The sequence below is a fragment of the Polypterus senegalus genome, chromosome 6 (assembly GCF_016835505.1).
Source record: "Polypterus senegalus isolate Bchr_013 chromosome 6, ASM1683550v1, whole genome shotgun sequence".
Lineage (NCBI taxonomy): Eukaryota > Metazoa > Chordata > Cladistia > Polypteriformes > Polypteridae > Polypterus > Polypterus senegalus.
Genome location: NC_053159.1, coordinates 73,173,023 through 73,200,529, shown reverse-complemented (window position 1 = coordinate 73,200,529; position 27,507 = coordinate 73,173,023). Strand labels below are relative to the sequence as shown.

At 37.6% G+C, this 27,507-nt stretch overlaps 1 protein-coding gene across 1 annotated transcript in view; it reads right to left on the bottom strand.

Moving 5' to 3' along the window:
• Positions 1-27,507, bottom strand: part of vps8 (VPS8 subunit of CORVET complex) — a 740,642-nt gene that overhangs the window by 291,431 nt on the left and 421,704 nt on the right. The window contains exons 41-42 of the mRNA XM_039755059.1: positions 13,209-13,290; positions 12,733-12,815 (exon numbers count right to left, since the gene is read on the bottom strand). Of these exons, the coding sequence (XP_039610993.1) occupies positions 12,733-12,815; positions 13,209-13,290 (165 nt within the window). The remainder of the gene's footprint in view (positions 1-12,732; positions 12,816-13,208; positions 13,291-27,507) is intronic.

Here is a 27,507-nt window from a genome sequence, read left to right as displayed (position 1 = left end):
GAATAATAACCCAAAGGCCATAGAAAATTCGACTAACGGAGGTTGGGAGCCGAAAAGTTTTCAAGTTGAGGAGATCTAAATACATTGGTCTTATGGGAATTCGGCCGGGGACTAACGAGCAATTCGAAATAGGGAGGTTTTTGACTTAGGGAAGGTCGACTTAGCGAGGTCCGATTGTAATATGTTGAACAGTCGATATCAAAATTGTTACACAAAATGTTACTACACTGTTTCTACAGTAAACTGCTAGCTTTAGTGTAGTGGCAACTGATGAAAGGTTTGCTAGGTTATTGGAAGTTGGACAAATTTAGATTTGTAAAACACACTTACTTGCAAATGCAGCATGAGCTGCTTCTTCATTCTTTTTTTTTTCCTTTTCTGTGCTCTTGACTGATGTTGATTTGAAGCCAACAGGCCAATGTCAATGACATTAATTTGACATTTCATGAAAAAGCAATAACCTTCAAAAAAGTCAAGCTGTGGACTTTTAGAACTCTGCTCTGTTGAGGAGGTTTTCGCTCTGCATTATATGTCTGTGATGTTAAGCGATACACCCGGTTACATTATGGTTAAGATTAGGGTTGTGAGAGGAGTTATCCGACTCAAGTCAAGTAAACCAAGTGACCAACTTGTGCAATCCAAATGGCTGTCCAGTGGAGCTCCTGAATAGCGGAGGACTGTGAACCACCAAAGGGCCACCCCACATTGGTCCTCTGAGCAGTGCGTAATCTGGATATACACTACAAGTTAACACTAGAATTACCAGAGCCTATGAGAAAGTTCGTAAATCCGGCCCACCCTAAATCCATTCTAACCTCTCCGCCAGCGTCTTTTTTCTTGTAAATTTGTCGATTAACAGCAAGCAGCTGTGCTGTGATGCACCTATTATGCAAGCTGGTGACCCATAGAAACGTGTCTTCTGATTGGATTGTGACTTTTTCACACATTTAACATTTTCATCCAATTTCCAATTGCCTTTTGATTATATAGAACACTGTACTCACTGACACTGATTTTCTTTGCAACTTCTCTAAATGAAAGGCCTACACTCATAAGAGTAATAATGCTTTGTCTCATTTAATTTGGTAATTGCCATTTTATTGCCATCATCACTGGAATTTACAACTTTCTACAATGTAATATTGTCCAAGTAGTACTTCAGAGGGTATAGTAACACAACATTTTCCTACTCTGCTTAAAAAAACTCTATCTTAAAGCAATCAACAGAAGTTGTGACACCTGAGCAAACTGTTTGGTTTAACTTGCAAGGCTTAACTTACTTAAATTGCTGCAAAACATCTGTAGGTTGTAACCTATTAGTTGTTCCCTGAAGAATGCCCTAAGTAATACTTAGCTGAAACTGCTGAACATTCTATTCAAGAAAATAAAAAGACCTCCAATAAGGTATAAGACAAATGGCTGATTACTTGGGTATGGTTTTCCTTTAAACTGTTTGACAGTGTTGTACAGTATGTGCTCTGACAATTCTAAAGTTCTGTATTATCCTTGCTTTAAACATGAAATAAAGAATAGAATTCAGTGAAAATAAGACATTTCATCTGGAAGCAACAAAATGTCTTTTTAATTAATCCCTGAAGAAAATTAGATTTAAATGCTTTAGAGAAAAAAGTCAAATATTACTAAAGTTATGCTGTTCAGTAAAGCTTAACACTAGAATTACCAAAGCTTACAATAAAAACTTGGAGACCCATTCCAGGTATCCATTCAAGTGTCTTTTGTCTTGTAAATGTGTCGATAAGCCCAAACAGCCTGCTATTCCATCCTCCCACCGCCACAGAAACAGCAAAAACCTCCCCTAGCTAAAGCTTTGTTTAACAGGGAGTCCGGTAGTACCTAGAGCTGTATAGGCTAAAAAATATATTGTTATTTGGAACACAGGCATTTCATGTGTGTTCTGTGTCTACAAAGATCTATGTTAGTGCAGGATTACAGAAATGTTGAACAAATACCTAAAAGACTAACTTTTTTCAATGTTTTAGTATTATTGACAAAATTTTGATATGAAGTGTATAATGTATGAAGACTGAAGTCCAAATATCAAATAAGCACTTTCACAAAAGGTACAAGTATAACAGAATAGGTGCACTTTTATTCAAGAGTATAACCGAAGAAAAAGAAATCGGGTTAGTATAGCTTGTTGTCATTACTTGTTTGGTAGTACAGCGGTAAGTGCTGCTGACTCCTATTCAAAAGGTCGCTGGATCGAGTCTTCATGTGTCCCAAAATAAACGTTTTGAGTAGTGAGCAGCTCTTATTGTTACTATTATATAATACAAACAAAAATTTAATTTGAGTCTGTAACAGTCGGCGTAAATGTATGTTACTTGTAAAGGTTAACATTTTTTTTTTATTCAGTTTTATTCTTTCAGTCATGTTCATGCTCGCCATGATCTGACACAGATGTTTTCAAATAAAGATAAGCTATAACAGAGGTGAACTCAGATGAGGACAAGGTTTCTACATCGGAGAAAGAGAACAGAAACCCTCCCCGCAAGAAACCTCCACTCACATATAAGAACAATGCAGCTGCACCAGACATAAAGATGAAAGTTGGCACCGTTTCGATGCAGGACGAGGTTGGGCGTCATCCTGCCAGTCAGTCTACCGCACATGTGTCCTCCAACGAAGCAGCACGGCTTACAGAGCTCACCAAAGTATCGTACAAGTACAGAGTACTCATCTCTGCACCTCCGAAACATTAAATATGGCACTATTAAATGTTAGAGCTTTAACTAACAAAACGTTTTTTATCAACGATCTTATTAGTGATAAAAAAATAGATCTTATTGCACTAAATGAAACATGGCTGAATTCAGATGCCGCGTCAGTTTTAATTGAATCTGCGCCTCCGGATTACAGTTTTACTCATATAAACCGCCAGGGAAAAAGGGGGGGCGGATTGGCTAACATTTACTCGAGCCGATTAAAATGTAAAGATGTCAGTTTTGGTAAGTTCAAGTCCTTTGAGTATCTCGCCGTTGTTATTCATGGAGATTCTCAAGTTCTAATACTATCCGTGTATAGACCTCCTAAATATAACGCGTCGTTTTTTGAGGAATTCTCTGACTTAATGTCAATTTTAATTACTAATTATGACACACTCCTAATAGTTGGCGACTTTAATTTTCATATAGATAATCAGTGTGATCTAAAAGTAAAAGAATTTATGAACCTCCTGGATTCTTTTGATTTGAGACAACTCATAAATCAGCCTACACATAAAGCAGGTCATACATTAGACTTAGTGATTACTAAAGGACTGAAAGTTGATATAAAACAGATCATTGATATTGGTCTATCAGACCATTTTCTTCTACTTTTTAATATAGAAATAATGATAAAAACACTCATGAGAAGCATATTGTTAAAAACGCTTCTTTGATTCGCAGCAGCTTTAAAACTTACAAACATTTTAAGCAATCAGTCCGTTTATAGTGCCAGCTATAATAGCGAGGACAATGTAAATAGTAAGGTGGAAAGATTTAATTCTAAAGTGAGAGCTGCTGTTGACATAGTTGCACCTGAAAAGACAGTGAAAAAATCTTCTAGCATTGTTATACCATGGAAGACCCAAAGAGTGTCTGATTTAAAGAGAACATGCCGTAGAGCTGAGCGCCAATGGAGGAAGAGTAAACTTACTATCCACCATGAAATATTAAAAGTCAAAATAACAGAATACAATAACACTGTCCGTCTTGAGAGACGCTGCTATTTCTCCAAGATTATAAATAACAATGCTAGTAATCCCAGAGTCTTATTTTCAACAATTGATCGCCTACTAAACCCAGGTAGCTCAAAGGAATGCCTCCTAAGTGCTTCCAGTGAAACCTGTGAGGCTGTCGCTGTATTCTTCAATCAAAAAATTAATGATATTAGAAATAACATAGTATATCTCCCCAACACTAAGGATCCCCTAAACCCCAACATCCTGTTATAAACAAATTAAACTCTTTCACTAGGATAGATTTACCTGATTTACAAAAATAATATCTCAATTAAAACCTCCACCTGCGTCCTTGACCCGATACCAACAAGGTTTTTCAAAGAAGTATCAGGCTAATTGATAATGTTCTTGACATAGTAAATTGTCACTAGATACTGGGGTCTTCCCAGACTGTCTTAAGACTGCTGTAGTTAAACCCCTACTTAAGAAACATAATCTTGACCCTCGCTCTTGAAAATTTTAGACCCATCTCTAACTTGCCCTTCTTAAGTAAAGTTCTAGAGAAGGCAGTCATTATGCAGTTAAATGACCACCTAAATAAACATGCTATTCTTGATAAATTTCAGTCAGGTTTTAGAACAAATCACAGCACAGAAACTGCACTCGTTAAAGTAGTAAATGACTTATGGGTAAATGCAGACAGAGGCCATTTATCTGTTCTCATCCTCTTAGATCTGAGTGCTGCATTTGACACCATTGATCACAACATTCTTAGAAATCGCCTTAGTCAATGGGTGGGCCCTCTGGCAGTGTCTTAAATTGGTTTGAATCCTACCTGACAGGGAGAAAATATTTTGTTAGTTGTGGGAATTACAACTCAAGACACATGATATCCAATATGGTGTTCCACAAGGCTCTATCCTGGGTCCGCTGTTATTCTCAATCTACATGCTTCCGTTAGGTCAGATTATCTCAGGGCACAACGTGAGCTACCACAGCTATGCTGATGACACACAGCTGTACTTATCAATAGCACCTGATGACCCTGATTCTATTGATTCACTAACACAATGTCTGACTAGTATCTCAGAATGGATGAATAGTAATTTTCTCAAGTTAAATAAAGAGAAAACTGAAATTTTAGTGATCAGCAATAATGGATACAATGAGGCTATTAGAAATAAACTGGATACATTAGGATTAAAAGTCAAGACGGAGGTAAAAAGCTTAGGGGTGATTGTTGACTGTAATCTGAATTTTAAATCACATATTAATCAGATCATTAAGACAGCATTTTTCACTTAAGAAACATAAGTAAAGTTAGACCTCTTATATCACTGAAAGATGCTGAGAAATTAGTTCACGCGCTTGTTTTCAGTCGACTAGATTACTGTAACGCACTCCTCTCAGGACTACCCAAAAAGATATAAATCGCTTGCAACTAGTGCAGAATGCAGCTGCTAGAATCCTAACTAGGAAAAGAAAATCAGAACACATCACTCCAGTTTTGATGTCACTACACTGGTTACCTGTGTCATTCAGAATTGACTTTAAAATTCTGCTTATGGTTTATAAAGCCTTAAATAATCTCGCCCCATCTTATATATCGGAATGTCTGACACCTTATATTCCAAATCGTAACCTCAGATCCTCAAATGAGTGTCTCCTTAGAATTCCAAGAACAAAACTTAAAAGAAGTGGTGAGGCGGCCTTCTGCTGTTATGCACCTAAAATCTGGAATAGCCTGCCAATAGGAATTCGCCAGGCTGATACAGTAGAGCACTTTAAAACACTGCTGAAAACACATTACTTTAACATGGCCTTTTTATAACTTCATTTTAATCGTAATTTAACTTAATCCTGATACTCTGTATGTTCAATTCATCATAACAACTATTCATGGTGGCTCTAAAATCGGTACTGACCCCTACTCTCTTTTCTGTTTCTTTTTCCGGTTTCTTTGTGGTGGTGGCCTGCGCCACCTCCACCTACTCAAAGCTTCATGATGCTCCAACAATGATGGACGGATTAAAAGGAAGAAGTCTACGTGACCATCATCATCATCAAGCCCTTCCGTGAGAACCCTAAATCCAAAGAGGACTGTTTCATTTATGTTAGGTAGAATGCCCAGAGGGGACTGGGCGGTATCATGGTCTGGAATCCCTACAGATTTTATTTTTCTCCAGCCGCCTGGAGTTTTTGTTTTTCTGTCCCCTGGCCATTGAACCTTACTCTTATTCGATGTTAATGTTGATTTATTTTTTATAATTATGTCTTTCATTTTTCTATTCTTTAATATGTAAAGCACTTTGAGCTACTGTTTGTATGAAAATGTGCTATATAAATAAATGTTGTTGTTGTTGTTGTTACAAAGTCCTGTTTGTGATTGTGTTTTCAAATGGTCTTTACATAAGAAACATTTATATGTTACTTATACAAAAGCCAGATCGAATATTATTTACCTTGATTTATTTACGTATCTTCCTACAGCGTAAAGTCACTAGTAGACTGCAGAGCTTCCTCTGTTAGCTCAACAAGGCCATGCTCACAAATTACACGTGTAATGCCATGAAATATGCCTCCTGACACTTCAGTACGTGAACAATGGTACGAGAATGCAGTTAGACTTCTTTTTTGGGCACATACACCATCCAGATCTAAACAATAGAGTGAAGAGTCACTCGCATACTGAAGAGTCTATTGCTGCAGGTGGAAGCTGCCATCACTGTACTTTGTATATAAAAGTCAGATTGAATGTTATTTACCTTGATTTATTTACTTATCTTCCTACAGCGTAAAGTCACAAGTAAACTTCAGAGCTTCCTGTGTTTGATCGACATGGCCACGCTTACACAGTAAAGGTGTACTGAAGTGACTTTAGCTGCAGGTGGAAAAGATCCCAGTTGCCCCACGGGAGAAAGACTTTCCGAGACTAAGGTCATAAAGCGTATGAAACCAGTTCCGGACAAAGGCAGAATTATAACAACAGTTACGTGGAGCATCCATCTGCAGCTATAGACTCTTCAGTACACTAGCGACTAGTGTTTAGATCTGGACGGTGTACGTGCCCAAAAAAGAAGTCCAACTGCATTCTCGTACCATTGCTCGCGTACTGAAGTGTCAGCAGGCATTTTTTGTGGCATTACATGTGTAATTTCTGAGCATACCCTTGTTGATCAAACAGAGGAAGCTCTGCAGTCTACTTGTGACTTGACTCTACAGAAAGATGAGTAAATAAATCAAGGTAAATAACATTTGATCTGCCTTTTATATAAGTAACATAACAATGTTTCTTATGTAAAGACCATCACAAAATATAATCACAAACAGGACTTTTCACGATACGTTGGTAAGCTCTGTAAGTCGTGCTGCTTCGCTGGACAACAGGTGTGCGGCAGACTGACTGGCAGGATGACACCTGACCTCGTCCTGCTTCGAAACGGTGCCATCTTTTGCCTTTATGCCTGGTGCATCTGCATTGTTCTTACATATGAGTGGATGTTTCTTGTGGGGAGGGCTTCTGTTCTCGTTCTCTGATGTAGAACCCTCATCCTCATCTGAGTTCACCTCTGTTATAGCTCGTCTTTATTTGAAAACAGCAGTGTCAGATTAGGGTGAGTGTGAACGCGACTGAGAGAATAAAACTGAATAAAAAAAACGCTAAACTTTACAAGTAACATACATTTACACCAGCTGTTAAAGACTCAAATCAAATGTATGTTTGTATTGTATAATAGTAACAATAAGAGCAGCTCACTATTCAAAATGTTTATTTTGGGACACGTGAAGACTTGAACCAGCGACCTTTTGAATAGAAGTCAGCAGCTCTTACCACTGTACTACCAAATAAGTCATGACAACAAGCCATACTAACCCGATTTTTTTTTTCTTCGGTGATAGTCATGAATAAAAGCGCACTTGCTCTGTTATACTTGTACCTTTTGCCTAAAGTACTTATTGGATATTTGGACTTCAGTCTTCACTCATCACACATTTCATGTCAAAATTTTATCATTAGTACTAAAACATGGAAAACGTTTGTCTTTTAGGTATGTGTTCAACATTTTTGTTGTCCTATACTTACATAGATCTTTGTAGACACGGAACACAAATTAAATGCATGTGTTCCAAACAACGATATATTTTTTAGCCTATACAGCTCTAGATACTACCTGACCCCCTGAAAAATAAGGCTTAAGCTGGGAGAGGTTTTTGCCGATTCTGCGGTGGTGGGGGACATGGTATAGCAGGCTGCTTGCTGCTTGGGTTTATCGACACATTTACAAGACAAAAGATGCTGATTGGAGAGGTGCGAGTGGATTTAAGGTTGACTGGATTTACGAGTTTTTTCATAAGCTTTGGTAATGCTAGTGATAAGAGTGGAAGCAAGGTTTCATTTGATTATTTGCATTGCTTCTTATTTCTTTCTCATCTGTGTTGGAAACCGACAAATAACTTCAGTAGTAAAGTATGGATTGGAGCTGCATGCAATATGTTATAATCTATTTAAATAAAATCATAATCTGCTTGTTTGCTAATCACACAAACTGCTGTGTGGATTTTCACAAAATTTTACAAGTATGTTGCCATTTGTCCAACTTTAAAATATAGGCTATATTGCATATCAGAGAGGAGGATAACCCAAAAACAAGTGCTGACGCAGGGAATAGAATGTCCATTTGGCAACAAGAGAATTGATGGTGATGAGAGTCTGTCTTTATCAGCATGCACAATGTTTTGCACCAGCCAAACAAGGATCTCACCTAAGACAACATGTAAAGCACATTCTTCTCAACTAATCTGAATAACAAGTGTATTATCTAAGAGTACATGTTTTTGTCTCACTGCAAGTTGTGCCTCGTCATATTAAATTTACAAAACTCTGTTTATCCCTGTTTATTTTCATCTGGAATTTTTTTCTGTGAAACTAGGGTACTCTGCCCCCTGCTCGCTTTGCTCGCCCACCCCCATGTTTGGTTTATCAGATATACAGTGATCCCTCGCTATAAGTCACGCTTCGACTTTTGCGGCTTCACTCCATCACGGATTTTAAATGTAAGCATATCTAAATATATATCATGAATTTTTTGCTGGTTCGCGGATTTCTACGGACAATGGGGCTTTTAATTTATGGTACATGCTTCCTCAGCTTGTTTGCCCAGTTGATTTCATACAAGGGACGCTACTGGCAGATGGCTGAGAAGCTACCCAATCAGAGCACGTATTACGTATTAAATAAAACTCCTCAATGATATACGATATGCTTCCCGTGTGGGGCTTAGCACGCTTAAAAGCTCTAACAGCACATATTGATTTTTGATTGTTTGCTTTTTTCTGTCTCACTCTCTCTGACATTCTCTGCTCCTGACAGAGGGGGTGTGAGCAGAGGGGCTGTTTGCACAGAGGCTGTTTGATTAGAAGATACGGACGCTCCTCTAAAAAATGCTGAAAGACTACCTTCACATTGATCTCTTCCTTGCAGCCGCTTTATCTCGGTGCTTCGCATACTGAAAAGGCCAACAGCCCTATTGATTTTTGATTGTTTACTTTTCTCTCTCTCTCTCTGACATTCTCTGCTCCTGACTCGCACTCCTTTGAAGAGGAAGACATGTTTGCATTCTTTTAATTGTGAGAAAGAACTGTCATCTCTGTCTTGTCATGGAGCACAGTTTAAACTTTTGGCTAAAGGGTGTTATTTCATGTCTAGAGGGCTCTAATAATGTTAAATAAAGTATTTAGAAGGTCGCAAACAGGTTTTGTAAGCTCTAACCGTGAAAATATTCGATTTATAAATAAAGAATCCTACTTCGTGACAATTCATTTATCGTGGTAGAGTCTGGAACAGATTAACCGCGATAAAGGAGGGTTTACTGTATAACTGTACGGAGAATATTTATAACCAGTGTGGGAGAGTTTCTAAGGGCTTAAAATATATAAAAATAACCATACAAACATATGGTTTCTACTTCACGGATTTTCACCTATCGCGGGGGGTTCTGGAACACCACCCCCAGAATTAAGGAGGGATTACTGTAGAATACAATACAATTTATTTTTTGTATAGCTCAAAATCACACAAGAAGTGCTGCAATGGACTTTAACAGGCCCTGCCTCGACCCTCTAAGAAGACCAGAAAAAACTCCCCCAAAAAAAACTCTTGTAGGGAAAAAATCAAAGAAACCTTGGGAAAGGCAGCTCAAAGAGAGACCCCTTCCAGGTAGGTTGGGCGTGCAGTGGGTGCCAAAAAGAAGGGGGTCAATACAATACAGTACAATACATAGAACAGAATAAATCCTCAATACAGTATAAAAATAAAAATTCTAGAAGTATTGAAGGAGAATTTCACATGAGATGATATCACATAATATGATTTGGATTTGTTTTAAGTCCTGGAGACTTCATTCATCAAGCTGCCTCCCCTATTTTGCCATTCCACATCTGAAATAGCGCTAATCCGATGAAATGACCCCTCTTTCCCATGATTACTGCGATCCTCCATCAGGGATGACTTTACCTTAGGCAGGCAATATACAATTAAAAGAGATTGTTATTTTCTTGGGAATTGTTACATATGCATTATTTTCACTTTTACTTCAAAAACTTTTGTAAAAACAATACTTGTTCTTTATTTCCAGCCCCGTGCATGGTTACATCTCTTTGTTGCCAGACCTATAATGTTGCTCGTGTTGTGAAGGGGGCGGGGGGTTTGGTTGAACGCACGCTAAGGATATGCCCTTGAATCATTTGCTGTCTTTTTGCTGCTTGCGAGCTGCCTGTTCTGCTTGTCACATGTCGTTATTTTAAGAGCTGGGAGCACATGTTGCTTGTCTGGCAAAAGCAATCCAACAACTGCTATGTTAGATGTCGGTGGACTTGTTTTAAATGATGGATTACTGCCTGGTCTCGCGTGACGTTCTAAAAACAATACTTCTCCTTTATTTCCGGCCCCGGGCGTGGTTAAATTCTTTCTTGCAGGACGTATAACGTTGGGCGCGGTGTCTTCGGGTGGTCTGCTGTCGGGCTGCCCTTCGATTTTTTAAAGCTGTCCTTTTTGCTACTTTGTGTCTCTGCTGCTCGTGTTCTGATTGCTTCTCCATGATCATAAATATACACCTGACTGAATTGTGTTTTCTTTGAAATTAATCTTGTCGTTGCTTTAACTATTGTAGGTCCACAGATTGTCATAGCGTATGTTCCATTATTGTGTAAATCTACGTTTTGTGCATTGAATGATGTGAATGCGAGAAACACTTTGTTTTCTGCTCTTTACCTTTTATTTCTGACCTTGCTTTGTCCTGCTTTTTTTCCCAATGACTCCTGTTCCTGATGATTAATTTCCTTTTGTTTGTGTTAATGCGATCTTTTAGTTGTCGACGTTTCATTTACAATGTATTGTCCTTTATACGCTTTATATGCACTGAGGCACCTGTATCTGTGTGTGCTGCTTCCCTTTACACTACTGATTTTTTTTTGCCCATTCTCTTTCGTCTCGCGTTTCTTTTATTTGTCTTTCGTGATCTTAACGTGAAGATCGCGTATCATCTCCTAGTCATTCATTCCACAGGATTTTTTTTATATAAGAGAGATATACACATTCATATCCAAAACAGATGTGCTATATCCCACACCCTTAATGAGCAACGTTCCTTTTTTCTTACCACCCAAAAAACTTACAAAACTACAAAACACTGTTTTAAGAGAATTTTGCAGTTGCAAAATCACATGCAAGATAAAGCTCAGCATCAATTTTAGAAAATTGTAACTACTAGCTTACTTCCTGATGTTATATTTCATATAACCTATAGTGGAAGAATTTTGCCAGTGGACAAGGATAGTGGTGGCCTAGTGGGTGTTAGGCCATTTTAAATTAATACTGAATGAATCAAGTTTCAATCATCATTATGACATTATAAAATAAAACCGCTGGTACTATCTCTTGTAATAACATGGAGACCTACAGCTATGTCAACCAACTCTAATCCTGATCTCTCTCAGCAGAGAGTTGCAGGAGTTCAAATGCAACAAGACCAAAGTCTGAACCAGGTGCTATGCTGCATATTCTGTTAGATACAGTCTGACCCTTGTAGATTTTGTACAAAGGGAATCTGCAAGACCGAGAGACCTTTGCAATATGGTTTGTGAAGAACACAGCCCAATGTTGCGCATAGACTTGGCTGGTGTTAGCAATAATGAGCTAAGCTGAAAAGAGAATGGATGCTGTATAGACACATTAGCTGGAATAACTAGAAGGTCTGTCTTTGTCAGGTTAAGCTGGACATGGTGTTCCTTTATTCAGGTCAATGAGACATAAAGAGATTCTAGCTGATACTATGCGGTACTTTGAAGAAAACAACATATACCGCCATATATTATCAGAATAGCCTTGATAAGAGAAACTACCGAGATAGAATGATTGGGCCTAGTGAGGATGTGTACAGAAAGAAGAAGAGAAGGCCTGGCACCAATCCCTGTGCTTGCTTGGTACACCTTTGACATTTCTCCTCGACACACACATTCTAGGATCTCCCTAACAGGTAGAACTCAAACCACCTAAGGGTACCCACAGTGATGCCAAGGTCCAAGAAGGTTGCAAGGACGATCTGGTGAATGATGTGTCAAAGGCAAAGAAGAGATCTATAGGGCCATGAAAATGTCTTTAGACTTGGAGAGTGGTTTATTGAAAAGAGGTGTTTTGACAAACAGTATTATAACAAATATTTTGCTGAACTTTCTGAGCAATTAGATTGCATTTACCTGTACTTTGTGTGTGTTCTTTCTCATTATAATATAGCATTTTTAAAACCATTCTACTGAAGCAGAATGCCTATTTCTTATTTATCTCATGAACCTCCTGACTACTATATTTTGTTAGTACAATAGGTTGGTATATTCTATTTCTTTTAGTTACTTATATAAATAATACATATCAAAAAAGAGAATACACCGATTTAACTTTTTACACACAAGATTATACTGATATAGCTACAATAATAATTAATACAAATCAAAATATAATGAAAATATATAAAAACTTGCAGTAGACAAACCTGAAGGATGCGCTGCAGAATTGATGGTAAAGCAATAAATCCTGTCATGCTGTTCATTACTTGCATTGTTAACTGCTTCAAAGCTTAAAAAATAATAATAATGAGAAGTAGGAGTCAAACGAAAGATAATGAATTTAGAGCTAAATAAAGGTTGAAGCATAGATAGAATAAGTAATAACACCAATTTGATAATGTTAATGTAGCTGAAATGTAAAATGAAACAAACCAATGATGCTTTTTATTCTAAACGTAAATATTAGAAAAACAGGAGACTGCAGAAGTAACGTGAATGTTCACTTGAATTGAAATTAACTGATTTTTCTCACTTTTAAAGTTTAGACAAATTAACAGCAAACAGTGAAAATGGATAACTGCACAATACACAAGGCTAAATTGTGAAAATAAAATGAAATTCCTAAGAAAAAACATTTACATGACATGGTCATTATGAAGCTACAAAAGACATAAATTCTTACATTCTGAGACGTTATATGAAGACGACTCTTTTAGAAACTTCTGAGGTGACATCATTGCCTCCAATAATGGGAACCACAGTGCCTGCATAAAAAATTTGAATTTGGCATTACTTAAGAATAAAACCAAATTTATGTTCCTTTCATAAGGATCAATGTGATCTAATAATAAACAAAAAAAAAAGGGGCAATTATTTCTTAAAAATTAAGCAAAACAAATCAATATGATCAGAGAAACATTCATCAGGAACGTAAGAATAAGAATATACATCTACATGAGAAAAGCACTTCATAAAACAAATAACATGCATAATGCAACCCCAAGTAATTAGGCTTCGGGTCCTTCTCATGACATGCAGAGGCACAGGCACACTCCATAACTGACAGGAGCAAAACTGCTGCATGTCCACATGGTGCTGACAATGAACCAAATTGCACAGGCCCACAAATAATTGAAAGTCAAATAGAAACACCAAGTGGCTTGGGGGTTATGGGGGCGGTAGTATGTATTGTGATTGTGACTGAAAGAATAAAAGTGGAAAGGAAAAAAAAAACACTAACTTTGACAAGTACTATAAATTTACACCAGCTATTACAGAAGAAAACCAAATGTATGTATTTATTGTATAATATTAACAATAAGAGCAGCTCACTACTCAAAATGTTAAATATACGAGGCAGTCAGGCTCAAACCGGGGGACTCTTGATTTCAAGTCAGCAATTCTTACCACAGCGCCACGGAAACTGTTGTATCATCCTTGAACCTTTTGTGAAAGTGTTTATTTGATCTTTGGACTTCAGGCTTCACACATTATATAGTTTATGCCTACATTTTGTCATTTATTACGAAAATATGAAAAACGTTTCTGTTTTAACGATGTGTTTACCCAGATTATTGTAGAAATGGAACACACATGAAATGCATGTGTTCCAAACAATCTATTATTTCCCTGTACAACTCTAGGTTCCTGACTCCCAGATAATCAAGAATGGAACTGGGAGAACTTTGTGCCCGTTCTGTGGAGGTGGAGGGATGGAATAGTAGGCTGCTTGCCTTGATCAGCACATTTACAAGACAAAAACACTGACAAGGAGGTGCGAAGGGATTTAGAGTGGACCGGATTTCCGAGTTTTTTCTTAGGCTTTGGTAATTCTAGTGTTAAAAGCCTGCCTAAAACTACCAGTGAATGCCACCGAGTGCTGTTTCTTGTTTATAGTAAAATGGCAACAACATTACAAGAGAAACCATTTTGCATGCTGTAATTTGCTAAGTGTAAGTCCATTGTTCAAGTGCAACATGAATTCTGCCAACAGTTCAACAAACAGTCACCTCATCATAAGCAAATGAAAAATGAAAAAAGGTTCAAATTTTGCACTGCAATTCTGGAGGATATGGAACTGGACAATTTTCCTGAACGACTAATTTTTTTCAGATGAATCAACTTTCCATCTCTTTGGTAAGGTTAATCGCCACAATGTTAAAATTTGGGGTTATGAAAATCCTTGCATAGTTGTCAAACATTAAAGAGACTCACCGAAGGTAAATGTGTTTTGTGCCATTTCTGCAAGCAAAGTTTATGGACCTTTTTAGCAGAGCAAACTGACTGAATTATCATACCTGGACATGCTACAAAACTGGTTGTTTCCCCAACTTTAAGAAGATTCATATGACTTTTCATTTTCATGTAAGATGGTGCCCCGCCTCATTTCCACTTGGAGGTCCGGCGTTAACTGAACTACACCATTCCAGGACGATGGAGTGGAAGAGGTGGACGACAAGATCTTGCTCATCGTCTATGGCTTACCAGGTCTCCAGACCTTACCCCGTGTGATTTTTATCTATAGGAGTACATTAAAGAAAGAGTGTTTTGTTTTACCTATGCCCACTAATCTTCAAGATTTGTGACATGGAATTGAGGAAGCTGTGAATTCAGTAACTAGTTGACTTGTGTGTGGCAAGAAACGGTCTACTGTTTTGATGTTTGTTGTGCTACACATGGTATTCACGTTGAGTGCATGCAACCTCAAGGACCATATTACCAAACTTTGTACTTTCCTCTATCCAGTGATGTGTGGAATGTGTTTCTGTTTTATACAGTTAGTTTCAAATAAATTTTTGAAATCTGCTCTTTCATTTTGAATAGCCCTGTATTGCTGTTTTATGCTAAGATGTTTTTCTTTTTTTTCTGATCGTACAGTATGTCATAGATTAGTCTGTAAAAGTGAAATATCAGTTTGTTCATGTAAATCGAAATTCTCCAGCGTCATTTCTCTAAAATGTCAAAATTTGGTATCATGTTTTTAACTTCTTTTTTCTTTAGTGTTCCTTGAAATCTTGCTAGAAAAACAACAGTATTACATACAGTATGCTGTTCTCTCTTAACTGTACATTCTAAGAAATTACAATTAATATCTTAAATCTGTGCAATTCTGAGAGCTAAATAAGAACATTTTATTTTAATGTTTACTTTTAAAATAAATGTGCCAATCTAATGATTTAACCTAATTTTTTGGTTTGTAAAGCACATTAAATGAAAAGGGTTAAACCTGGCAAAAAGAATAAAATGATATTTTTGGACAGCACTGTTATGCTCATTTTTTTTTTTAATGAAATAACTGCATGTCAGAAATTAATTTAATAGATATGTCTCATTTACTGAAATTTTGTTTTTTCATGTAAAATAGGCTTTAGGGAATAATATCCTGTAGACTTTATTTAACTGTGCTAGTAGTATAATGTCAGGCGGCTTCTGTCAAAATTTAATCCGAGTTTGATTGATGAGATTAAACCACGCCCCTTTTTAATGGAAGACCGGAAGTCCCGCCCCCACCCACCATCTGTTGTTAGTTGACCTTGGATGACCTTTCAGGAAGTCCCCTCCCCCACCACCGGTTGTTTTGTTGACCTTGGATGACCTTGATCAGGGCCCCTGTTGATTAATGACAGGAAGTCCCCACCCCAACCACCGGTTGTTTGTTGACCTTTAGCCCAGCCATCTGTTTTCCCCAGGAAACTGTCAAGGGCAATTTGATGGATGCCCCCACCCTCCTTGAACCCCCACCACCCCGCCCCCCTGCTTGGCCACCTGCATTGCCCCATCTCACTAGGGCAAGTTCAGACATGCCCAAGGGCTGCCTAGGCCCCCCTTGAACCCATCACCACCCCCACCACTTCCCAGCCCCCACCCCTCTTCCAAAGACAGGTTCAGGCATGCTGCAGCCGGTCCCTGGACAAGTTCAGGCATGTTCCTATCCATACCCAGACTGAATGGCCTGCCTAAGCCTCACTGCAGCACATGATGTCTGGTCCCCTTCTTCCTGGGGCATACACACACACAGGCTCCGTTCGGACCGATCTAACTTGTCGCCGTTCCTGCCAATATTGCTTTAGGTAAGAATCCCTGTATCTATGTAACAATTATTTTAAAAATATCTATCTATCTAATCGTTGCTATATCATTTGTAAACTCCCTTGTATTTTATCTAAGACAAAACAGCCTTTTCCTTCCCATCTCCGTGAAAATCCTTTCACAGACAGGCTCTGAGTTTAAAAGCATTCAGCAGCGCACAGAAAGACAAGCAGTCTAGCGTTTAGCAGCCCCGCAGGCGTGTGCTTGTAGTTCAAAGCACGTTGAAATACAAGCTGCCCGGCACCCTCTGCGCAGCCTGGCTTTTAGCAGTCCCTGCGCGCATCCGCGAGCTGGTCATTCCCAAAGCACACAGAAAGGATCTTTCTCTCTGTTCACACTGAGTCCGGAGCGCAGCTAGAGCCGTCAGTGCATGCCATATGGGTGGAGCTGTAGCTGTGTGTAAGTTCACCTCCTCCCCTGACAGCTCCGCGCTGATTCAGTCCAGGCGCGCGCAGGCTTGTCAACAGCTGAGCGTAAGCCCCCCTTCTTCCATTCCCAAGACGCATGGGTCTTTAAAAGTTAAAGGCTTTCATGATAACGTGTAAAACACGTGATAACTAGTTCGCTATAAGACCTTTAAAAATCACACAGTTAAATAAGATGCAGCAGTTCCCTTTTAAAGCACATTGGAGACGTCTAAATGCTAAATGAATTAATATATTTATAATTTGTATTAAAATCGATCTAAAACCAACCCTTTTTCTACCCCTGTTAATCCTCCCCTCATGAAGAAAGGCGTTTAGTTTTTTCTAAAAGTTTGAATGCCTTAATCAGAGCGGATATCTCGGGCTGTGGTCTTTGGGGAATCGGTGGCACTTCCGCATCATAAACGGCCTGAGCCGCTGATGACCTTTAACCTCGGAGCAAAACAGAATGCGTCTGTTTAATCAAATCTACCAGTTACAACGGAATCTATTAATCAAATTCCGGATAACCCTTAACTTTGTGACCGGATCAAAATTTTTGCAAAGGTGAAAAGGTCTTGCGGAGATACGTACAGATGTTTAAACAAATCTATTAACCAAATTCCTGACTTTTTTAGCGTCCGCCGAAAGTGGTGCCTAGACACCGGACAAAGGCCATTATACGGATGTCCGATTAAAATGATTGGGGCACATTCCAAAACACCCAGCTTTTTGGGTCTATAAAAGTGTTCAGACTGGTCCATTACTCAGCAGGCCGTTAATACTGAAAGAGGACACGAATCTCGTCGGAAACATCAAGGATCACGGTATGGCATATTTTTGATTATTATATGCGCCAAACAAGAATGTTTTAGAAAACGGATGGATGAACCCTTATATTTTATTCTTACTATGAATAATTTCCAAGTTTATTCTCAAGTGCGTGCGTGCGTGCGTGCGCGCACTCGTGTGTAGACGCATGAGCGCGTATAATATAAGATGTAGCATTTATATCCATCTATCTGCGTGTACGACGATTAATGTACAAATTCATAGGACTGAAGCAAACAATATTAGCTTTTCATACCGAAAAGGGCTTTACAATCAAGTAGTTTTGTCTCGGCGTCTGAAAATTCAAACAGAGCCTCTTCTCTGAGAATACTCAGGCATGGTTTAAAAGCGCAGGCCGGTTGTGTATCAGCGCTGGCGTAGTAAGAGGTCAGTATTCTGAACTACGTACAGAAGGGTCCCGTTTGTGAAATGCGTACTCTTTCGAATCGGGCTTACTGTAGCAGGGGAATGTCTGCACCAGGGTCCGCATGTTTTTAAAAGTCTGGGATATCGAAACATTTTAACTTTATAAACTCTCATTTGTTACAACCGGTTGGAGACAGCCTCCAATGATGAACGGGATCCAGGAGCATATATCGAAGCGAATGCTTAATAGACATAAGGCAACTGTGTTTTCATTCATTTCGCTAAATGAAAAGTAATTATTTTAATACGGAATAGTAGCCCCACAAAGGCCGGGTGATTTTAGACGTGCGAGTAATATAATTAAGTTATTTTTAAAAGTAATCCCACACTGCACAAGAGACAGATTCCACGTGTGTTTTAGGATTTGCTGCGGTCAGTGATGATTTTAATTTTTCCTTAGCTCATTTCTATAACATAGGAGCCTTTTGACAAAGGAAAACTCTGTAAATACACTTGTGCATTAAAACGGAGATTTAAGAAAGCAGGTTTCTACCTTAAGACAGATTACTCACCTTAACCCAGTTTTGTACGTGCATGTAAAAGCACTCACTGTTGTTACACTAGCACAAAATTGATATTTTCTGTCTACTCAAAAACTAAAATTATTTCTATTAACACAGGTGATAACTGGAAAGCATTTTCACTATTTTTAATTAAAAGTTAAACAGAAAAGCTCAATTATGATTTTTGTTTTGTCATGCTAGGGTCCTAGGGTGACACTTGTGCCCTTTATACTCTCTTATGTAGACCTTAACACATATTCTTACCAAAATAGTTCATCACTTCCCAATTCCTGTAACTTCAGGTAATTAGACAGAGTGAGCTCCATAACAGGCAAGAGAAAAGTATTATAGGTCAGATACACAGAGCCATAAAACAAAAGCACTGAACGCCACACAACCTGGTATTGCTAGATGTATTTTGTTACCTGGAGAAAAAGAAAAAAAAACATTTTTAGTAGTCACGTAAAATGACCAGTTGCTTTAACATGAAAATAAAACATCTTTAGAAAATAAAGCATCTAAAAGCATCTTTGTAAAGGACCGATTTTAAAACATAAGAAAAATCCTTGTTTCCAAAAGAGTTCTGCCCATTTTTCCAGCAGTTTTCTTGACTGATCTCATTTTAAATGATAATAGCCAGTATAAAGTCCGTAAAGGAACTGGGTAGGAACTGGAGACATCTGATATCTTCTAGCATATCTTTTTTTGAACAGAGTTTTCATAACAGTTTTAATCGAGCCCTTAACGTTTTTTTTTTTAAAGTAGACCACTATTACCAATATGTCCTTTTTTAAAATTAATGATATACCATAGATGCATATTTTATTATAATTACTTAACTTTTATCAACTTTTATCTAACTCAATATTTATTTTTCTAGTATCAGAATGTAGTTCAAGTTATTTTGTTTTCGGTTCAATAGATGTATTTTTCATATTTGATTCTTTGTTTTTCACATCTTTGCCCCTTTTTGTTACTTAGCCCCTAGGGGCCATCCCACAGTTTGAGAACTACGGTTGTAGGGGATTATTTGTAAAACGCTCTGTGGCACTTCAAGCTAAATTAGATTTCCTTGGTTATTCAGCCGTTCATCGGTGTTCCATTTTGTTATAAATTGTATTTAGTCTCTCTTTATTTACTAAACATTTTATATTTTGAATAGAAAACAGTTATTTTGTTCAGGCTTTAATTTAAAACCGCATTTTCATCAACAGGCTATAATCACTTTGGTACTTAGGATGCTTTGTATAATACAAAGTTTTAGAAATTCTGTTAATGCTTGGTAATAGCCTTCCATTTTACATCAGTTATGAACCCTGAAAATAAGAATGGTTATAGTAGGTTATAGGAGCCTGTACACTACAGGGCCGATGATTAGGCTTATACTGGACACGTTAGGCAAATCAGGATGGACATTTTTTAGTAAATAGTTACATAATATTATATGTGTTTTACAAGGATTAAAATTTTACTAAAACTTTGTGGTTTATTCTTTCTTTTAGTTAGTCCAGGTTACATAGGACAGCTATCATTGAAAACTGCTTTTCCCTCTGTTTGTGAAAAAGCACCCTTGGTTTTGGTAGCATTCAGGGTGAAGGGAATGTAAGTTTAAACTGTGATTCCAAGAGTCAACAAGTGTCTGCAAACGTCTTGAATACGAGTCAAAGGACCAGGGTTTGTGCAGGGATCATAGTCAGGGGCAGAGTTACGCTAGACATTATTATTCCAAAATGTAACATTGACTCGCCCATATCACAAATATAAGATAGTAAAACTAAAATTTACAAATACTAAGTCACAGAGGAGATTAAAAACATAATTAAGACCGGATCAACAAGGGATCACCCCAAAATCACAGCACACTACAACAGAACCTACGTTTTCTGAGGTATATTATCAGCTAAACTGTCATCTGTTTACCAGTTCCACGGGTTGCAAAGAGTTAGGGAAAAACGTTATTTAACATCTGCTAGTATGAGGCTGATTAACATGAGCGGTTATTGTTAGAATCTTATCTGGAACTAAAAGTCAGGTTTGTGTTCCTCCTGATTCAGGAAGAATATTAAATATTGGAGTTTAGAATATGAACTAGACTGGTAAGGACATTTATGCCTAAATAAATAAATAAAGTTAATTATGAAATAAATAATTACATGAAAAAGTGGATTTATAAAGGAGTTATTACAATTTGAAAACTGCTGTGATGTATAAAAAACATTGATAGGTGACAAAACCAGCACGAAAAGAAACCTTTTGAAATAAATAAGCTTTTTTGACATGCGTAGTCTGGAATAGTCTGAATATGTCTTAAAGAGTTCATTTTTTAATAAAACAAAAGGCAAATTAAAAATAATAAATAGTAAACCGAATAAAACACAGAAGTATCATTTAATGATATCAATTAGTGTTAAGTATTATCAAGCACCGGGATCTATTTATAAGGATTATTTAATTTAGTTATAAACAAAATGATTGGTTGCATTTTGCTTTGAAATTAACAATAGTTTGATACCGCTTTAAGAATTAGAATGCAAGACAAACCTATACACTTAATAACAAATATTGCGGATGCAATAGGAGTATCTCGGATCTCTGTTTTATTTTAACCTTTTGACAGGGAAGTATACCACCTATATTGAAAATGAACAGCGCCGACATGCTAACTAAATAGATATAATCGAAGATGTTTTAGAATATGGACCTGGGCACTAACCCAGATTCTGACCAACTAAAGGGTCTTTACTTAATTGTCGAACTTCCTGTGGGTGCTATGGATCTCGTAATGGAGAGTGCAAAAGATTCTAGAATCTTTACTCTGTAATGGTCCATATGACGGAGATCTAGCACCTGTGTCCACAGTGTTAACCAGTCATAGGACATGATGTTCAAAATTCACCTAGGGTTTTTCAGAAGAGATAGGACAAGTGCGGTGTGTGTTCTGTATTAACTATTCACAATGACCATACTCCCGAGACCTTAGGTTTTTTTTTATGCAGAAGTACATTTCACAGACCCGAATAAGAGACATCCATCAAAATGTTCTTGACACAAAGGAGGCCCAATCAGGCGGTGGGGTGGGAGTCTCTTTTCAAAGAGTCTTTGCCCCCAAGCGGCCTGGATTTGTTGGGCTATAAAAAAATTTTTCAACAACGTGTTTTTGAACGGTTAACAATCAACATCTCTCGGCTATGCTCCTGATCAGGCATGATGGTCTAAGGACCAGACGGCCACCCACGATGGCCTGTTTTGACCTGAGGCTATCGTGCCCGACTCCGAGTACTCTACGACTAACAGCTAACCTCCAGACCAATCTTCTTGGCCAGACCTTCTTATGCCTTGAACTGACCAGATCTAGGATCCTGAGCCTCAGGTACCTACCCATGGTGATATGTATTGGTCGGATCGTTTCCTGGAGAACCGCAGTACCTGACATTTTGTATCTGCTAATGATGTTCCAGGGCTCCTAGCAGGTGAGGAGATAGCCATTCAGGCCGTGGATGACCTGGTACAGGCACCAGCCGTTTGGAACATATCACCCAAGGATGGGATTATGCAGACCTGGCCCTGAACAAACTGACGGACCCTGATTGAGACATTTCGAAAGGCTCAATAGCTGTTCAAGAGTTTGATTACAGTTCTGCCGGATATAATAACGCATAGGCACCTAAAAAGTACCGGGCAGGGATGTTTAATAGACCAACCCAGCCAGACACGCCTACGTGTCTGTTTGACACTGACCGGCTCAGCAACAGCGGCTGTCTGTTTTCCACAAACCGTGGCTCAGGAGTCTAGTCATAAAGACTCTGTGCTGCTTCAACATCTTTCTACTTTTCACCAGATTCACGCCTTTGTACAAAGTGCTGTCGATGATTGGAAAAATGAACAGTCTATTCAGGAGTTGATTGTACAAGCCTTTCATAACATGGATGCTGACTCTTACTCAAAAATACCTGAAATAGCTGAGACTTTCTCTAAACGCCATTTTATGGACCTAATAGGTCTGATGGACCTTTAAGGTTTTATGGGTATACGTCCTGGAAAATCAGATGAAGTGTCTGAACTGAATGTACCGGTGAGATCACCAGTTTTTGTCTGCTTTTAATCACGCTGTTAAGTTGTAATATGTTTTGAAGTGGTTGGTAAAACCTCTTTCAATTTTAATATTGTTTTTGAAAATGACCAATAAAGTACCATTTGATTTTTAAATTCTAACCCTAATTTCTTTCAGCGTCAAGGATGGAGGGTCGTTGAAAAATTTTTTATAGCCCAACAAATCCAGGCGCTGGGGGCAAAGACTCTTTGAAAAGAGACTCCCACCCCACCGGCCTGATTGGGCCTCCTTTGTGTCAAGAACATTTTGATGGATGTCTCTTATTCGGGTCTGTGAAATGTACTTCTGCATAAAAACCTAAGGTCTCGGGAGTATGGTCATTGTGAATAGTTAATACAGAGAAACAGAACACACACGCACTTGTCATCTCTTCTGAAAAACCCTAGGTGAATTTTGAACATCATGTCCTATGACTGGTTAACACTGTGGACACAGGGCTAGATCTCCGTCATATGGACCATTACAGAGTAAAGATTCTAGAATCTTTTGCACTCTCCATTACGAGATCCATAGCACCCACAGGAAGTTCGACAATTAAGTAAAGACCCTTTAGTTGGTCAGAATCATGGGTTAGTGCCCAGGTCCATATTCTAAAACATCTTCGATTATATCTATTTAGTTAGCATGTCGGCGCTGTTCATTTTCAATATAGGTGGTATACTTCCCTGTCAAAAGGTTAAAATAAAACAGAGATCCGAGATACTCCTATTGCATCCGCAATATTTGTTATTAAGTGTATAGGTTTGTCTTGCATTCTAATTCTTAAAGCGGTATCAAACTATTGTTAATTTCAAAGCAAAATGCAACCAATCATTTTGTTTATAACTAAATTAAATAATCCTTATAAATAGATCCCGTGCTTGATAATACTTAACACTAATTGATATCATTAAATGATACTTCTGTGTTTTATTCGGGTTTACTATTTATTATTTTTAATTTGCCTTTTTGTTTTATTAAAAAATGAACTCTTTAAGACATATTCAGACTATTCCAGACTACATGTCAAAAAGCTTATTTATTTCAAAAGGTTTCTTTTCGTGCTGGTTTTGTCACCTATCAATGTTTTTTATACATCACAGCAGTTTTTCAAATTGTAATAACTCCTTTATAAATCCACTTTTTCATGTAATTATTTATTTCATAATTAACTTTATTTATTTATTTAGGCATAAATGTCCTTACCAGTCTAGTTCATATTCTAAACTCCAATATTTAATATTCTTCCTGAATCAGGAGGAACACAAACCTGACTTTTAGTTCCAGATAAGATTCTAACAATAACCGGCTCATGTTAATCAGCCTCATACTAGCAGATGTTAAATAACGTTTTTCCCTAACTCTTTGCAACCCCGTGGAACTGGTAAACAGATGACAGTTTAGCTGATAATATACCTCAGAAAACGTAGGTTCTGTTGTAGTGTGCTGTGATTTTGGGGTGATCCCTTGTTGATCCGGTCTTAATTATGTTTTTAATCTCCTCTGTGACTTAGTATTTGTAAATTTTAGTTTTACTATCTTATATTTGTGATATGGGCGAGTCAATGTTACATTTTGGAATAATAATGTCTAGCGTAACTCTGCCCCTGACTATGATCCCTGCACAAACCCTGGTCCTTTGACTCGTATTCAAGACGTTTGCAGACACTTGTTGACTCTTGGAATCACAGTTTAAACTTACATTCCCTTCACCCTGAATGCTACCAAAACCAAGGGTGCTTTTTCACAAACAGAGGGAAAAGCAGTTTTCAATGATAGCTGTCCTATGTAACCTGGACTAACTAAAAGAAAGAATAAACCACAAAGTTTTAGTAAAATTTTAATCCTTGTAAAACACATATAATATTATGTAACTATTTACTAAAAAAATGTCCATCCTGATTTGCCTAACGTGTCCAGTATAAGCCTAATCATCGGCCCTGTAGTGTACAGGCTCCTATAACCTACTATAACCATTCTTATTTTCAGGGGTTCATAACTGATGTAAAATGGAAGGCTATTACCAAGCATTAACAGAATTTCTAAAACTTTGTATTATACAAAGCATCCTAAGTACCAAAGTGATTATAGCCTGTTGATGAAAATGCGGTTTTAAATTAAAGCCTGAACAAAATAACTGTTTTCTATTCAAAATATAAAATGTTTAGTAAATAAAGAGAGACTAAATACAATTTATAACAAAATGGAACACCGATGAACGGCTGAATAACCAAGGAAATCTAATTTAGCTTGAAGTGCCACAGAGCGTTTTACAAATAATCCCCTACAACCGTAGTTCTCAAACTGTGGGGATGGCCCCTAGGGGCTAAGTAACAAAAAGGGGCAAAGATGTGAAAAACAAAGAATCAAATATGAAAAATACATCTATTGAACCGAAAACAAAATAACTTGAACTACATTCTGATACTAGAAAAATAAATATTGAGTTAGATAAAAGTTGATAAAAGTTAAGTAATTATAATAAAATATGCATCTATGGTATATCATTAATTTTAAAAAAGGACATATTGGTAATAGTGGTCTACTTTAAAAAAAAACGTTAAGGGGCTCGATTAAAACTGTTATGAAAACTCTGTTCGCAAAAAAGATATGCTAGAAGATATCAGATGTCTCCAGTTCCTACCCAGTTCCTTTACGGACTTTATACTGGCTATTATCATTTAAAATGAGATCAGTCAAGAAAACTGCTGGAAAAATGGGCAGAACTCTTTTGGAAACAAGGATTTTTCTTATGTTTTAAAATCGGTCCTTTACAAAGATGCTTTTAGATGCTTTATTTTCTAAAGATGTTTTATTTTCATGTTAAAGCAACTGGTCATTTTACGTGACTACTAAAAATGTTTTTTTTTTTCCTTTTCTCCAGGTAACAAAATACATCTAGCAATACCAGGTTGTGTGGCGTTCAGTGCTTTTGTTTTATGGCTCTGTGTATCTGACCTATAATACTTTTCTCTTGCCTGTTATGGAGCTCACTCTGTCTAATTACCTGAAGTTACAGGAATTGGGAAGTGATGAACTATTTTGGTAAGAATATGTGTTAAGGTCTACATAAGAGAGTATAAAGGGCACAAGTGTCACCCTAGGACCCTAGCATGACAAAACAAAAATCATAATTGAGCTTTTCTGTTTAACTTTTTAATTAAAAATAGTGAAAATGCTTTCCAGTTATCACCTGTGTTAATAGAAATAATTTTAGTTTTTGAGTAGACAGAAAATATCAATTTTGTGCTAGTGTAACAACAGTGAGTGCTTTTACATGCACGTACAAAACTGGGTTAAGGTGAGTAATCTGTCTTAAGGTAGAAACCTGCTTTCTTAAATCTCCGTTTTAATGCACAAGTGTATTTACAGAGTTTTCCTTTGTCAAAAGGCTCCTATGTTATAGAAATGAGCTAAGGAAAAATTAAAATCATCACTGACCGCAGCAAATCCTAAAACACACGTGGAATCTGTCTCTTGTGCAGTGTGGGATTACTTTTAAAAATAACTTAATTATATTACTCGCACGTCTAAAATCACCCGGCCTTTGTGGGGCTACTATTCCGTATTAAAATAATTACTTTTCATTTAGCGAAATGAATGAAAACACAGTTGCCTTATGTCTATTAAGCATTCGCTTCGATATATGCTCCTGGATCCCGTTCATCATTGGAGGCTGTCTCCAACCGGTTGTAACAAATGAGAGTTTATAAAGTTAAAATGTTTCGATATCCCAGACTTTTAAAACATGCGGACCCTGGTGCAGACATTCCCCTGCTAAGTAAGCCCGATTCGAAAGAGTACGCATTTCACAAACGGGACCCTTCTGTACGTAGTTCAGAATACTGACCTCTTACTACGCCAGCGCTGATACACAACCGGCCTGCGCTTTTAAACCATGCCTGAGTATTCTCAGAGAAGAGGCTCTGTTTGAATTTTCAGACGCCGAGACAAAACTACTTGATTGTAAAGCCCTTTTCGGTATGAAAAAGCTAATATTGTTTGCTTCAGTCCTATGAATTTGTACATTAATCGTCGTACACGCAGATAGATGGATATAAATGCTACATCTTATATTATACGCGCTCATGCGTCTACACACGAGTGCGCACGCACGCACGCACGCACTTGAGAATAAACTTGGAAATTATTCATAGTAAGAATAAAATATAAGGGTTCATCCATCCGTTTTCTAAAAACATACTTGTTTGGCGCATATAATAATCAAAAATATGCCATACCGTGATCCTTGATGTTTCCGACGAGATTCGGTGTCCTCTTTCAGTATTAACGGCCTGCTGAGTAATGGACCAGTCTGAACACTTTTATAGACCCAAAAAGCTGGGTGTTTTGGAATGTGCCCCAATCATTTTAATCGGACATCCGTATAATGGCCTTTGTCCGGTGTCTAGGCACCACTTTCGGCGGACGCTAAAAAAGTCAGGAATTTGGTTAATAGATTTGTTTAAACATCTGTACGTATCTCCGCAAGACCTTTTCACCTTTGCAAAAATTTTGATCCGGTCACAAAGTTAAGGGTTATCCGGAATTTGATTAATAGATTCCGTTGTAACTGGTAGATTTGATTAAACAGACGCATTCTGTTTTGCTCGAGGTTAAAGGTCATCAGCGGCTCAG